Source organism: Artibeus jamaicensis, unplaced genomic scaffold, assembly GCF_021234435.1.
Source record: "Artibeus jamaicensis isolate MK-2021 breed Jamaican fruit bat unplaced genomic scaffold, CSHL_Jam_final scaffold_1019, whole genome shotgun sequence".
Taxonomy (NCBI): domain Eukaryota; kingdom Metazoa; phylum Chordata; class Mammalia; order Chiroptera; family Phyllostomidae; genus Artibeus; species Artibeus jamaicensis.
This window is the reverse complement of record NW_026522025.1, coordinates 3,616,310-3,632,166: the sequence shown is the minus strand read 5'-3', so window position 1 is coordinate 3,632,166 and position 15,857 is coordinate 3,616,310. Positions and strand designations below refer to the sequence as shown.

At 40.6% G+C, this 15,857-nt stretch overlaps 1 protein-coding gene and 1 non-coding gene across 2 annotated transcripts in view; one reads left to right on the top strand and one right to left on the bottom strand.

Annotated features, from left to right (window-relative positions):
* ZYG11A (zyg-11 family member A, cell cycle regulator) overlaps positions 1 to 2,649 on the bottom strand; it is a 55,212-nt gene extending 52,563 nt beyond the window's left edge. Inside the window, exon 1 of the mRNA XM_037158333.2 lies at positions 2,560 to 2,649. Coding sequence (XP_037014228.2) covers positions 2,560 to 2,649 — 90 coding nt within the window. The remainder of the gene's footprint in view (positions 1 to 2,559) is intronic.
* Positions 2,650 to 4,790: 2,141 nt separating this feature from the next.
* LOC119058867 (U6 spliceosomal RNA) lies at positions 4,791 to 4,895 on the top strand. The gene has a single exon (XR_005084333.1). It is a non-coding gene; the product is annotated as a U6 spliceosomal RNA (small nuclear RNA).
* The last annotated feature ends 10,962 nt before the right edge of the window (positions 4,896 to 15,857 follow it).

Genomic DNA, 15,857 nt, shown 5'->3' with positions numbered 1-15,857 from the left:
CAAAGAACAGAATGATGATTGCCGGAGGGGAGGGGAGTTAAGTGGCTGGATGAAAAAGATGAAGAATACTCACAAAATAGTCCTAGGGAGATAATAAAGTACAGCACAGGAAATACAGTCAACAGTGACAATGTGTATGGTGACAGATGGGTACTTGAAATATTAGGAGGAACCACTTTGCAAAGGATATTACTATCTAACCACTATGCTGTACACCTAAAACTGATACAAAATGAATGTAAACTATAACTGAAAAATAAAAAAATTTTAAGACCAATATTAAATAATTTTTAAAAAATCAAAAAAAGATCTGTAGAATATCCAACTATTGGGAAATTAAGCAATACTCTTCTAAATGTCTCATGGGTCAAAGAAGAAACCATAATGAAACTTAGAAAAGTATTTTGAACAATATATAAAAATTTATGGGTGTTAAGCAAAGCAGTGTGAAAGCAGTATGTAGAGCTCTATATGTATAGCTACAAGTATAACTCGAAATACTCAAAAAAAATATTTAAAAATGACCTAAGTATCTACTATAAAAAATGAAGAGTAAGTTAAAACCAAAGTAAGCATAAGAAAGGAATTATAAAGAAAATTTTTTTAAAAGATGTGCAGTGGATATAAAACAAAGCCAAAAGATCAATAGCATTATTATTAAATCCCTACATACAGTACAAGACCAAGAGAAAAAGAAAAAATACAAATGACCAAAGCCAGAACAAAGTATGGAATCATTACAGATCCTATAAGCATTAAAGGATAATAAACTAATTGAACAATTTTGCCAATAAATTGGATAACTGGTTGAAATGGGCGAATTCCCTCAATGACAAACTACAAAAACTGGCAATCTGTAAGTGTGTACACATTTAGGAATGTTATGCCTTCTTGATGAATTGATGCTTCTGTAAATATAATATATAATTAAATTCTTCCCCAAGAAATACACATAATTAAAAACCTTTCCTCCCCTCCAAAAAAATTAAAATTCTCAGTGGCATCCTGGTGAGTTCTAGTAACACTTAAGTAATAAATAACACCAATCCTCCATACTCAAAACAAAATTTAATAGGAACTAACACATCCCAATTCATTTTTTGAGACCAGCATTATCCTGATACTAAAACCAAACAGAGCATTTCTAAAGAGCAATTCCCTCATAAACGTAGACGTAAGAACATTTAACAAAATATTACCAAACTGAGTTCTTAACCAGTATTGCTCAGCTGGTTGGGCAACATCCTACAAAGCGAAAGGTTGTCAGTTCCGCTGTGCGCCAGGGCACATGCCTGAGAGCCTGAGTTGTGGGACATGTTTATCTCCCACATAGATGTTTCTCTTCCTCTCTTCTCTATCTAAAAATAAATAAAACCTTTAAAATATTAACTAAATGTGAAATCCTACAAAGAAAATCAACGTACATGGAACCTGACTTACAAAATAAACTGATCTTATCTTTCTTCAAAAGAATCTTGCGTTTAGCCCTGGCTGGTGTGGCTTAGTGGATTAGGCTCCAGCTTGAGAACCGACAGATCACAGGTTCGATTCCTGACCAGAGCATATGCCTGGGTTTCCCGCCTGGCTCCCAGTTGAGGGCGTGTGGGGGACAACTATTCGGTGTTACCTCTCACACATTGATGTTTCTCTAAATGCAAAAAAGGCACTAGTAAATCAAGCACACCCTCAACCAGAGTATTTCCTTCCCTCTGTACTAATTTTTGGGTTGAGCCATCACTAGATGTTTAGTTCTAAGAATGTGTTTTGGGGTGTTTGTGGTAGAATGTGGAGTCTGACATAATACCTGATGTCAAGTTCAAGTTCATGAGCAGATAATCGGATTTACTTTAGAAATACTACACTACTTAAGACAACAATAGGCGCCAAATACTCTTTTTGTCTTGCATTTTGCTCGGAGTTTAGTTTAGTTTGCTCGAAATACGTTTAGTTTAAAAAGTATTCCAGGTTTTGTGTGCGTGTGTATGTGTGTTTTAAAAACACCGTGACCTTGAAAGAATTCCAGTTCCCCCAGCCAGTCTCAGGAGGGTCTTCCGGTGACGGTCCCCGCACCAGATGACTCTAGCTAGTAGGGGCCGAGGGGTCACCACCTCTGGGGAAACCGTCGGGGTTTGGGGCATTTGGGTTCATTTCGACACAAAGCACCACCGTCCCCTGCGGGGCGGGCCTAACGCCTGGCCCAGCACTTACCTCTAAGCTCACCGCACGCGGGGAAACAGCTACAGCCAACAGGAGAGTCTTAAGATCTGAGGAGGGGACTCGTCCAAGGTCACGCGGGAGACCGGACTCGCTCTCGCGGAGCCTCTCACCTGCTCAAGCTCACGGCGACCCGCCCCGAGGCTCGGACGCCCCGGGCAGAAAACTCCCCTGAAGTTTGCACTTCCCGGACAACGACGGGGTCTTGCGGGGGCTCGGCCTCTTCAGACTTTACCCCGCGTCAGCCCAAAGACCCAACAAACGCCTTCGCAAGGTCCCCGACGACCCGCTGCGCCCTCCCGGCGCCCCGCCGCGTCGCGTCCCCGTCCCTGCCCCAGCGCTCACCAGCACCACGCAGCGGCCCAGGGCATCCTTCTGAGCGTCGGGAGGGACGATGGTCACTGGAGAGAGGCCCGGGTGCAAGAAGTGAACCATGGCAACTACGGCCGGCGAAGCGTGAGGAGCGAGAGCGGGCGTCGAGCGGGAGTCCGAATTCCACAGAAGGTGGGGCGGACGAGTTCCGCGAAGCTGCTGAACCGCGCCGGGTCCGAGAGCCACGCACGTCTGAGAGCCGCGCACGCACCGCCTGCGCGGGTGCTGATAACCAGGCTTTTGAAACGCCCGGCGCAGCGACGCGCACGCGCCCGCAGCCGCCTCACCCGGCGCCCGCAGAGGTCGGCGCTCCGCAGACCCGCCCCCCGGAGGAGCCCTCCCCCCTCCGCCCCGCGGACCACCACGGCACCCTATCAGGCTCGACGGTCCCTCCCCACCTACCCAGCGCCCGGAGACCGCTCTCCGCACGAACTCCGAACTCCCGCAACTCAGGCTCTGCCCCGCGAGCCCGGCCTCCCTCTGTCCTACGCCTCGCGGCTTGACACCTCAGTAGTCTTGTCGCTCAGAGGCCTGCGTGCCCGCGACCAGCTTATGTAGTTGGGAAGTAGAACAAGTATTTTTAATACTTGAAAATATATTTTTGGCCCTGACAGGTGTGGCTCAGTGGATTGAGCGCCAGCCTGCGGATTGAAAGGTCGCTGTTGGATTCCTGGTTTATATGCTGGTGACAATAATCCCCCCAAAAGAGTGAAAAGATGATAATGCAGGAGAAAAAAAAAAGATGTTGCTAGATGATGTCTTTGAACAAGCAGGAGGGGATGAGACTTAGTGCACACGTCCAGGGGTTGGCCTTCATTGTCCTTAGTAATGGGAGGGAATGCAAAGACAAAGAGCCTGTACTGGTGGACAGATGTAATAGTGGAGGTTTAAGACATTCGTTTTTGATTGTTTTTCTTTCTGATTAATGCTTCACAAATTTGCACATTATCCTTGTGCAGCAGCCATGCTAATCTCTGTATCATGCCTGGGTTGCGGGCGGGTCCCAGGTGGAGGAGTGTGAGAAGCTACCAATTGATGCCTTTCACAGGTCGATGTTTCTCTCCCGCTCTTGCTCCCTTCCCCTCTCTCTAAAATAAATGAATATAATCTGAAAAGAAAAGAAAAGAAAGAAAGAAGAGCCTTGGCTAGTACAACTCAGTGGATTGAATGCCAGCCTGCGAACCAAAGTTTCTCCTGGTTCAATTCCAGGTCAGGGCACATGCGTGGGTTGTGGACTAGGTCCCCCCATGAGGGACTTGAATGAGAATCAGCCTCAGAATGATGTTTCTCCCACTCTTTCCTTACCCTCTCTCTATAAATAAATTAATAAAGTCTTTAAAAATATATATAACTAAAAAATTAAAAATATATTTGTTAAAGACTTTTCCCCTGAAAAATCTGGCACCAGCACCTCTCATATCAGTCCTCTCTGCTTCAACTCCTGATTACATTAGGTGGCTCAAATATGAGGCTCTTTTAACCTTTTAAGTAACAAAATGAACTAAGCTTTCTTGTTCCCTAAAAAGTACCAAGAAAACCCTTATAACGTGCTCCAAGAGAACAATAAATTACTACACTTTAGCTAATCAAAATGAAAATCTGCCTTGGAAAAGGATAGTTCTGGGCCCTGGATTTGAATGTTAGTTTGGGTTGCCTCTCTGCCTCCTTACTAACTTCTGAGCCTTGCGCAAGATTCTTAATGCTTCTGAAGCTCAACCTCCCAAAGTAAAATGGGATGAGAATTCCTCACCTCTCGAGGTCGATGTGAGGATTAAATAAGATAATGTATGTAAAACACATGACAATGCTTACAAAGCAAGTCCTTGATTAGTGGATTCAAATGTTAAAATTGTTTTTCAAGTACAAATAACTGCAAAATGCTTTTCTTTCACATTTATTCTTTTACTTAATCCTCATACAAAAAAAATTCTGTAGGTATCTCCTGTAGGCTATATAGGTATCTCCATTTTATCCATAGAGAAACTGAACGCCTGAGAGGTTGTATAGACAAACTGTTTTACCCTCCTGATAAGTGGAAAATCTGGGAGTCAAAATCGAGTTTTCTAAACTCCAAGTCCAAATCACTATTCTTTATTTTTTAAGTGGACTATTTCATAAGCTCCCCTCTGTCCTCAAACTTGAAACACCTCCTTTCCCCACCAAACCCTCAACTTCCTCTTTCCCTGAAAAAAAGAAAAGCGATTGTGCTTGTTTGGGCAGCCACATATACTATTTTTGGAATGATACAGAGATTAGCATGGCTGCTGCACAAGGATAATGTGCAAATTTGTGAAGCATTAATCGGAAAGAAAAACAATCAAAAACGAATGTCTTAAACCTCCACTATTACATCTGTCCACCAGTACAGGCTCTTTGTCTTTGCATTCCCTCCCATTACTAAGGACAATGAAGGCCAACCCCTGGACGTGTGCACTAAGTCTCATCCCCTCCTGCTTGTTCAAAGACATCATCCAGCAACATCCTTTCTGTCTCCTGCATTATCATATTTTCCCTCTTTGTTTTTGGATTATTGCCACCAGCATATAAACAAGCTGATATTTTCCATAATCAAATAAGAAAAGAATGCTTCTTTTTCTCTAATTTCCCTGTTCAGGTATTATCTCCATACCTCTACTACCTTGCTGTCTCCAATTTTTCTCCTACCAATTTCTTTCATCCCCACCATTCCATTAAACCATTCTTGCCAAGAACTGCCATTCCTCATCTTAATTTGACTGTTTAGCAGCATTTGACGCAAATGGCTACTTTTTTTCCCTAAAGTTCTCTATTTAGTTTCCAGGACACATCTTGACCTCCTCCTCCCTGTTGCTTCCTCTTTCTTCTTTCTTTCCCTTCTCCTCCTGCCTCATGGGCTGCTCCTTCTAATCTTCCAGATCCTTTACCACCCAGATTTTAAATATTTGTGTAGCCCAGGAATCTATCCATTCTCTTTTACTTGTGGTGATTTTATCTAGTTTCATAACTTTAAAGTCAATCTGTGTTCTCAAATATTCTTATTTTATATGTCTAGCCTAAAGCTCACTTTTAAACTTCAGAGTCCTATATCCTGCTGTCTATTCAACATGTCCACCTTCTTATCTAAATAGCCTTAATGTATCAAAAGCAGACTCTCAATGGTTTCCCCTCGACCTGCTTTTCCTACCAGTCTTTCCCAATTTGGTTATGGTGACCCCTTCCTTTCAGTGATTTATGACAAAAACCTTGGAAATCATTTTCAACTCTTCTATTATTCTTATATCCCATATCCTTTTAAAAAATCTTGTTGGCTCTATCTTCACTTTTTTAAATTGATTTTAGAGAGAAAGAGGAAAGGGAAGAGAGAAACATCAATTTATTGTTCCACTCATTTATGCATTCATTGGTTGCTTCTTGTATGTGCCCCAACTGGGGATGGAACCTACAACCTTGGCTTATTTGGATGATGCTCTAACCAACTGAGCTATCCAACCAGGCTGGTTGGCTCTGTCTTCAAAATATATTCAGAGACTGTCTGTGTCTTACCTCTTCCATCACTGCTATTCAGGTCCAAGCTTCTGTCATTACCCACTTTTTACAGTATTCTCCTGTCTGGTTTCCCTGCTTCAACTCTTGCTCCATTAACAGCCACTCTCAATATAGGAACTGGAGTGATCAATTTAAATGATCATGTCACTCTTCTGCCCCGAACTCTCTAATAGCTTCCCATCTCATACAGATTTAAAAAAAAAAAACAAAACAAAACACAGTAATGCTCTACAAGATTCTATATAATCTGTCTTCTCCATGCCCTTCTATCACCTCACCTTCTGTCACTCTTTCCTTCGCTTATTCTACTCCAGCACTATTGGATTCCTTGCTATCCTTTATGGAAGGCTCTTGTTTCCTTCAAGGTGTTTTTTTTTTCAAAGATGTTATTTATTTTTCAGAGAGAGAATAAGGAAGGGAGAAAGAGAGGGAGAGAAACACTGATGTGTAAGAGAAACGTCAATTGGTTGCCTCATGCATGCGCCCCCCCCCCCCCAAAAAAAAATTGGAGATCTGGCCCACAACCCAGGCATGTTCCCTGACAGGGAATCGAACCAGCAGCCTTTTGTTTCACAGGTCAGTGCTCAATCCACTGAGCCACACCAGTCAGGGGTAAGTTACTTCAAGTTTTGTTCAAATGTTGCCTAAGGACTTCTCTCACTATGGACTTCTCTCACTATGATGTATTAAATGGAAATCCTCACCACCATCAGCACACCCTCCCTGTATTTCTTATCCCTTTTATCCTGCCTGCATACTTAACACTGTTTGTCATGCTATATATTTAATTTGTTTATTTTCTTCCTCTTCCCCCTAGGAAAAAACTGTAAACCACAGGAAATCAAGGACTTTGTTTTCTTGTATCTCCAGGCCTAAAACAGAGCCTAATTTATGCAAGGTGATCAATAATATTAGTTTAAAAAATACATACAATTGTTAACTGGAACAAATGAATTATAGCTGTTGGGGGAAATTTCTCTCTGAAATCAGACATGGTTGTGTCTATGTAGAGAGGCAAATTTTGGAATAACCTGTTCCTCTACCCTTTCCATCCATAATCTCCTCTGTATCTATCTCATACCTATTCTCCAGTTTTCTCCATCAATCTAACAAATCATTTCTGAGGATTTAGTTCATACTCTTAGTTGGCCTGTTACCAGACTCATTCCTTCCAATCTTCTACCTAAAACATAAATCTGGTCCGTTCTTCCCAGTTTAAAACACTTGCATGACTCCCCATAAACCTCAGAAATGAGAAGTAAATGTCTTAGCATGGTTTCAGATGGGCCTTCATGGTCTTGACTCCTGGTTACCTCTCAAACTTAAACCATCAATATTCTCGTTATAACCTTTCTTTTGGTCATTATGTACTGAGATTGTTTCAGTTCTAGAAATGTACTTTTGTATATTTATTGTTGTCCGCTAATAGGTATTTCCTATTAATCCTTCGGGTCTCATTTAGATGTCACTTTCCCTAGAAAGCCTTCACATGCATAACCCACTCTCTTCCAGCCAACTCGATAGAATAGATAGGGTAAGTATAGTGCAGATACAGATAAATTGGGAAGTTTAAGGAAATTAAACTTCTGAAATGAAGTTAGAAAACAATAGTTAAGATCTCTTTAAATCATGGTTACAGTTCTTTAAGAACTTTGTATAAAAATTGTTCTTTATTAATTTTACAGAGAAAGGAAGAGAGGGAGGGAAACATCAGTTTGTTGTTCCACTTATTGATATATTCATTGGATGGTTCTTATACGTGCCTGACCAGGAACTGAACCACAACCTTGGTGTAGCAGGATGACACTAATGAACTGAGCTATCTGGCCAAGAGATGAACTTTGTAAAGTTTTTAAAGCTGTGTTGCCATGAAGTACAGGGAAAGATCGTGAGCTTTGATGTCAAAAATCCTGAATTCAAATTTTATCTCCACCTCTCCTTTAGGTAATTACTTAAAGCTCCAGTTTCCTCTTCTGGAAAATGAGATAAATAACATCAAACTTGCAGAATTTCAAAAACTAAGAGACTGTCTACTGCCTGATGTTTTATTTTTGTCTTCTCAGATGGGATGCTTTCTAAGAGAGCGGGTTCTGTTTTTGTCTCTTTCTGGGCATCAAAAACACAAAACATTAGCTGTGAAGATTTGTGACTTGTGTTATCTTTGGTTTGTTTCTCCCACTGATCAGCAGTAAAACCGTTATTGTAGAAAGGGCCTGCCCGGGAAATGAAGGCACTGGAACCTTACAGGGGTGTCAGCAGCCCTAACACAGGAAAGGGTTAGGAGGTCTTCCTGGAGGATTATTGGTAAAGGTAATACAATAAAGTAATGAATTTGTCGAGAAAGGGCTCCTGGGGAACCAAATTAACTAGGGAAATGGTCCCCTGGGACTATTTCACAGATTCTTGCTGTCCTTACTTAAAGCATCACCTGTAGGCAGAAATGAGTAAAATAAGGACAAGTGATACATATAAAACTAAATGCATATGCAGGTATTTAAGGGATTTTCCTGACCTCGCCCGGTGTGACTCCGTTGGTGGGAGCGTGGTCCCCTACCCAGTCAGGGCCTATATGGGGAGGCAACTTACTGATGTTTCTCTTCCTTCCTTCCTCTAAAATCAAGAAATTAAATACATTAATTAATTAAATAAAGGATTGTCCTTTATTCTGACATGATGTCCTCCTATTTCTTGGTGTTAACAATTTTTAAAAATGAACTTACTGGCCCTGGCTGGTGTAGCTCAGTGGATTGAGCACAGGCCTGCAAACCAAAAGGTCGCTGGTTCAATTCCCAGTCAGGGCACATGTCTCTCTCCTTTCCTTCTCCTGTGTCTAAAAATAAGTAAATAAATAAAATCTTTTACAAAATGAACTTACTGTGAGCCCTGTTGGGAGGAAAAACCCCTCTGCCAATTTAGGTCCAATTGGTGGATCTTGAATTAACTGATAATAAATAAACGGGAGAAAAATTTATTTCTAGCAATACCCTATAGAAACTAGCTCCAAGAACACCTAGAGGCAAAGGTTTATATGCTGGTACCACCGAGAAGGAGAGTAGTTTAGAGTTTCAAAGGATTGAAGGGTCGGATGAGTGTTGTTTACACATTCCAACATTTTGGAATGTCCTGGTGCCTGCAGTCAGTGCCTTCCTGACTGAAGATCTCCCTGAAGGTACATGGGATTTGTGGCAGCTGATTTACATACAGATCGGTTCTAGTTAGATAAGGGATGTCAAATAAGATTTCTTTCTGTAATTTCTGTAGCTTAGATCTTTTCACACTGAGATGTTTTCTATAAGGAGTTTCAGTTTCATGGGTTATTGATCTCTTTAGCCCCACCCAAGAAATTTTCTCCCCCAATATGTAAAATGGTACTTTTTTTTGTAGGGCCAGTGAGGCAAAAAAATCGTAAACTTGGAAAGCTGTCAATGGGGTCAGTTCTTTGAGATAGGCAAAAAAAGTGCGTAGAAATAGCCTTAATAGTTACATTGGATTTTTCCCCTTTATAGCTCAGGTTTAAGAGTATAGATTTCAGACTTGGCTCCTGGCCTGGTATCTTGATTAGAGCACCACCCCAATACAATGAGGTTGCAGATCCCATCCCAGTCGGTGCACATACAAGAATCAACAAGTGTGCCCTGGCTGGTGTAACTCAGTGGATTGAGCACAGGCCTGTGAACCAAAGGATCCTTGTTCAATTCCCAGTCAGGGCACATGCCTGGGTTGCAGGCCAGTTCCCAGCAGGGAATGCACGAGAGGCAACCAAACATTGAGATTTCTATAAAATCTTTTTTAAAAAAGAATCAACAAGTGCATAAATAAGTGGAACAACAAATTGATGTTTCTCTCTCTCAAATCAATAAATAAAAGAGGTTTTTTTTCAAAAAGAGGGTAGACTTCAGAGTGTGACAGACCTGAGTCTTCTGTGTGACTCTTGACACCTCCTAGCTTATAACTGTGGCAAAGTTATTTAATAACTCACAATTTCCTTATCCACAAAAGAGAATAATTATCTTCTTTACAGGGCTGTTGCAAGGCTTAAGTAAGAAAATATACACCTGTGCACATTAAAAAGGCTTAGCCTAGTGCTTACCTTGATATATTACACTTTTTGGCTACATTGGAACTCCAAATCAGCTATTAGAATTGACTTACTATCTAGTGGTATCTGAATTTATAGACTCTTTGCAATAGTACCTGGTTCATAGTGCTAACTGATTGATCCTGTTAAAGAAAATCCAGAGGCACAAGATCACTTGTGTTAAAACTCCTGATACCAAACAGATTTAATATCTGACCTAACTGCTGTTTCAGCTTCTCCCAGAAGCATAATCCTAATCAACCAGTCTGGAGTTTTCTGGTCAACACCAATGAGGTAATCTGTCAGGTAGACCCTCTCCATTTCCTGACCCTCCCCAAAGGAAGACAAGATAATATGCATGATAAAAACCCAAAAGAATGTGACCAGGTCTAAATATATATAATCCTTTCTTAGCTTTGTTAATAACTCCCTTGCTTCACCCTTCTTCCCATAAAACCTTTACATTTTGCACAACCCTCATGGAGTGTCCTTCTAATTGTTAGATAGGATACTGCCTGATTCACAAATCACTGAATAAAGCCAATTAGATTTTCAAATTTACTCTGTTGAATTTTGTTCTTTAACCACCCTTAATTCTAAACTATCATTGATCTATTCCTATAAGTTTTTTTAAAAGATTTTTAAAAATATTTCTTTTTACAGAGAGGGAAAGGGAGGGAGGAAGAGAGGAAGAGAAACGTATAGATTTCCTCTTGCACACTCCCAAACGGGGCGGGGCTGCAACCCAGTCGTGTGCCCTAACGTGGAATGAAATCGATGGCCTTTTGGTTTGGGGGAGGATGCCCAACCCACTGAACCATATCAGTCAGGGCCCTTTTCTGTGACGAGGGCTCTTGTGGCTTTTGGTTTGGGGGAGGATGCCCAACCCACTGAACCATATCAGTCAGGGCCCCATAGGTTTTTAAAGGGGAAGACTCTTTAAATCAACAGTCAATAATGTGATTGTTTCATGAACCAGTTTCAGAGGGCTCTTGATTACACTTTTGTCTTCACATACAAAGACATCATTACTGAGATTATAAAAAGCAGTGAAAGGTTCTACAAAGAGCGGGGATTCTGGTATTAAAACAGTGTCTAGGTTTTAACATACGGGCTCCTCTACTTAATAAGTATGTGAATTGTTGCAAGTCATTTGACAATAGGCTTCCCCTTATCTGTAAAATAGAAGGTAATTATTTCCCCTTATAAGATATGGAGGGTTAGACTGAATGCAGTACTTGGTTCATTATTCATATTTGCAGTTTTGAATCGATGAGATCAAGAATTAGGTAGAAAATTTATTTGGTAACTCAATCTCCGTATTCACATATGATAATCACATTCTAAATATGTGTTTGAAATGGTTCCTTTAAAAAAATTTTTTTTTAATTGCCCTGGCTGGTGTAGCTCAATGGATTGAGTACTGGCCTGTGAACCAAAGAGTCACCAGTTCGATTCCCAGTCAGGGCACATGTCTAGGTTGCAGGCCAGGTTCCCAGTAGGGGGTACACAAGAGGCAGCCACCCATTAATGTTTCTCTCCCTCTCTTCTTCCTTCCCTTCCCCTCCATCTAAAAATAAATAAATAAAACCTTTAAAAATTTTAAAAAATTTCACCCTGGCCTGTGTGGCTCAATTTGGTGGAGCATCATCCCGTAAACCAAAAGGTTGCAAGTTTGATCCTCAGTCAGGGCACATACCTAGGTTGCAGGTTCAGTCCTTGGTTGGGGTACATACAGAGAGCCAATAGATGTTTTTCCTCTCGGCAATGAAAAAAATATTCTGGCATGAGGATTTTTTTTATTACAGTTGATATACAATATAATATTAGTTTTAAGTATACAAGATAGTTATTAGACTTTTTTTAAAGTTTTTTTTTAAGATTTTACTTATTTATCTTTAGAGGAGGAGAGAGGGAGAGAAACATCAATGTATGGTTCCCTTTCATGCATCCCCTGCAGGGAACCAGCCTGCAACCCAGGCATGTGCCCTGACTGGGAATCGAACTGCTATCCTATGGTTCACAGACCTGTGCTTAATCCACTGAGCTACACCAGCCAGGGCAGTTATTAGACATTTATATAACTTACAAAGTGATCACCCCCATAAGTTTAGTACCTCATCTGATACCATACATAGTTATTACAATATAATCGACTCTATTCCCTATCCTGTACTTAGATCCCTGTGATTATTTTATAACTGGCAATTTGTACTTCTTAATCCTTTCATCTTTTTCACTCAATCTCCCAAACCCCCTCCCATCTGACAACTGTCAATTTGATTTCTCTGAAAAACGGTTCCTTTTGTGTGTATTAATGTAAGCTGATAGGAAAGCAGAGGTTTTTTTTAGTTCTTATACTTGCATCCCATTCTAAGAGAAACACTTATTAGAGATAGTCTTTGACTGAGTCATTGCAAGATGATTTTAAACAACTGTCTTATTCAATGCATGGAAGAAAGCCATTTATCTGCAACTTCTAGTCACTGGGGCTGTTTCCCCAAACCTGCTCCAAAGGCTGGCTTCTGGAAGCCGAGAGCTCAGTGTGGGTACTCCCACTCTATGACTTACTCTTTCATAGATTGGAGCCTCCATAAAGGCTGAATTTTGAGACTGCATTATAATAAAATCATAGCCCTGGCCAGATGGCTCAGTTGGATGGAGCATCTTCTGTACATCGAGAGGTTGCAGGTTTGATCCCCAGTCCAGACACATGCTTGGGTTGCAGTTTTGATCCCCAGGGGTGCATGTCTGAGGCAACCAATTGATGTTTCTCTTAGCCCTCCTTCTCTTTAAAAGTCAATGAACATTTTCTCAAGTATTTTTTAAAAAGTTTATGAGACAAAAATGACTAATGTGAGTCCTCAAGATTACTGCCTTTTCACCTCCTCCTCTCAATTTGAGGAGCTATGCAGTTAGTTAGACTAGTTTATTAGAATATCATGATGCAGATTAAGAATGGGGAATTGGAGAGGGCAGGTTAAGCAGAAGGAAAGAAAAAATTAGCCAAGACAGAGTGGGTCTATCTATACAATAAAAATAGGAGGAAGGGTGGGGAAGGGTAAAGAATGGAGGAAGGCTTTTACTTTTTTAATTTTTGAAATGTTGGCTATCAACAACACAGCTCAACAACTGGTTGGTTTAAATATTAACCAAAGATATTTGTTGTCTTCGTTGGTATGTATGATCCGTATAATATTATGTAACTTTTGAGTGAATTATTGGACAATGTACAGTTAAGAAAAACCAATAAACTCTTTTTAAAACCACTATTACTCCAATACATTTAATCCGACGTTTCTGTTGTAAAGTAGTAGTACTTGTACTGGCCATTCGTTGACAATTCTATAGCATCTAAATGCTGCCCAATAACACCATCCTCAAAGGAAAGTTCATCTCTGACAATGTGGTGCACGTTCTTTTCTGTACCAATGCTACCTATGTAAATAGTTGTTATACTCTATTGCTTAGGGAGTAATAACAGGAAAAATAAATCTGTACATGCTCGGTACAGACAAGATCATCATAGGCCTGATTACACAGTACACAACATCAACAGTCATTTTTTTCCAAATATTTTCCACCCAGTATTGGTTGAATCCACAGAGGCAGAACCTGCCATTCCAGGGGTCAACTGTACTGCCTAAATCTAAGAAATCTCAAGCTATTATGCAACAGTATGGTGTATGGGGGTGGAATCCTTTGTATTGGAGGTTGGGAAATAAGAATTGTGGTGGAGTTTGTCACTGACTTGCTGTGAGACTTGGACAAGTTCATTTTACCTAAGACTTAGTTTCTTCAAATGTAAAATGAAGTTTCTGAAACTAAAATCACTAAGAATTCTTCTAGGTCATGGGGTTCTTCTATAATACTATACTTTGTTTTTCAGTAATCTCACTGACTAAATGTACTTTAAAGACATACATTATATCAGTTAATTATCTCAATAGTTTTGTGAATTAATGTCAATCCAGACATTATGTTTTCTAGTAAGTCTTCTAGGGCTGTGTAACGGCCGTCCCATTTCATGTAGGTGTAGTCTCTGTGCCTCTGTAACAAGCACTGTGGACTGGTTTGTAATACGATGTTAAATAATATTTATCTACTTATTTAACATTTCTTCTTCACAAATCTTTAATTTCCCTGAGGGATTTATAAATGATATAAGTTCCAACACTGAAATAGTACCTAGCATAGGTATTTAATGAAATGAATAAATGGAGCTCCAGTGCTGGAAACCTTTTGCAATAAAACTGAGGCAAGCCCTAGCCTACTGGCCTACTGGCTCAGTTGCTTAGAGGGTTTCCCTGATACATCAAGGTTGTGGGTTTGTTCCTGGTCAGGGCACATGCAAGTCAACCAATGAGTGCATAGATAGGTAGAGCAACAAATTGTTGCTTCTCTTTCTCTCCCCACCCTCTCTCTCAAATCAGTAAATAATTTTTATTTTATAAAAGGAAAATAAATCATCTTAAAAAACTGAAGCAGAATAAGCAGCAGCCAGGAAAGTTCCTTGGCAAGTGGAATGGGGAAACTGAGACAGAGAGCTGATTCATCCATCAGGCCTCATATCCAACCCCCTGACTGGCTCACCTCCTTCCTTCTTGCAAGACCACTCTCTTAAGCATTAAGCCCTCGGGACAATGATCAGCATCAAATAATCTTTAGGAACAAAACCTGGGGTCTATTTACCATAGAGATAGTTTTGGTCAAACTAGAGATAACATCTAGGTTTCATTTGTGTTTCAGCTCCAGGCTCAGAAAAGCAGCAAAACCAGAGGAAACAATGCCATGACTGCATCAGGACCAGATGCAATGACCAATAAATCTCTATGACCAATGAGTAGAGACCATGACCCTGACTACATACGTACCTGAAAAGCTAAAAAATATTGTGTTGAGATCCTCCCCTAAAATTCCTGCCTTTAGAAAACAGATAAAAACCTTTAAGACCCAATGTGTTCACAATCAAGTGCACTTGCTCACTCACTCTCTCTCTCTCTCTCAGGGATGTCCAACCTGCAGCCCAACACAAGATCATGAATTTACTTAAAACCTTTTTTTTCCTTCATCAATTTTCATGTTTGTGTATTTAATGTGTGGCCCAGAAACATCAAAATGTTGGACACCCCTGTGTCTAAAGCGAGACCCTTCCTTCTTTCTTCAGGCATGTATATTTGCTTTTCTTTCTCCCAAGCTCTAAGGGGCCCCATGAGACTTGCAACCAGGGGAGCAGGAGGCAGCAGCAACTTTCCTGGGCTGACCTCTTGAACCTGTCTGTCTCCAAAGGTCCCTTTTTTTTTTGCCTCTGTAACTTGTTTCCTGAGTCCATGCAGAACAGGTGCTTTACTTCCTCTGCCTCTGACTTTCTTTCTAAAAGGCCAAGGCAGCTCTCTGGCAGCTCTCTGAGCAGCCTGCTCGAGGCTTCTCTTCAAGTGTACTTCTGCTTTGCGTGTTAAATATACTTCCTCTTACGTTAGACTTTTTGGCTCTGAAGTCTTTCTTTGATGAACTCAAGAACCAAGAGTTGACAATGCCAGTAACAAAATCACTGGTCTTTTTCAGAAAGTAATTATTATAAAAGGATAACTAAGAAATCACAATCTTTCATTAGTATTACATTTTAAAGTAAATGTCTCAAATCAAAGTAGACAGGACATACTTAACA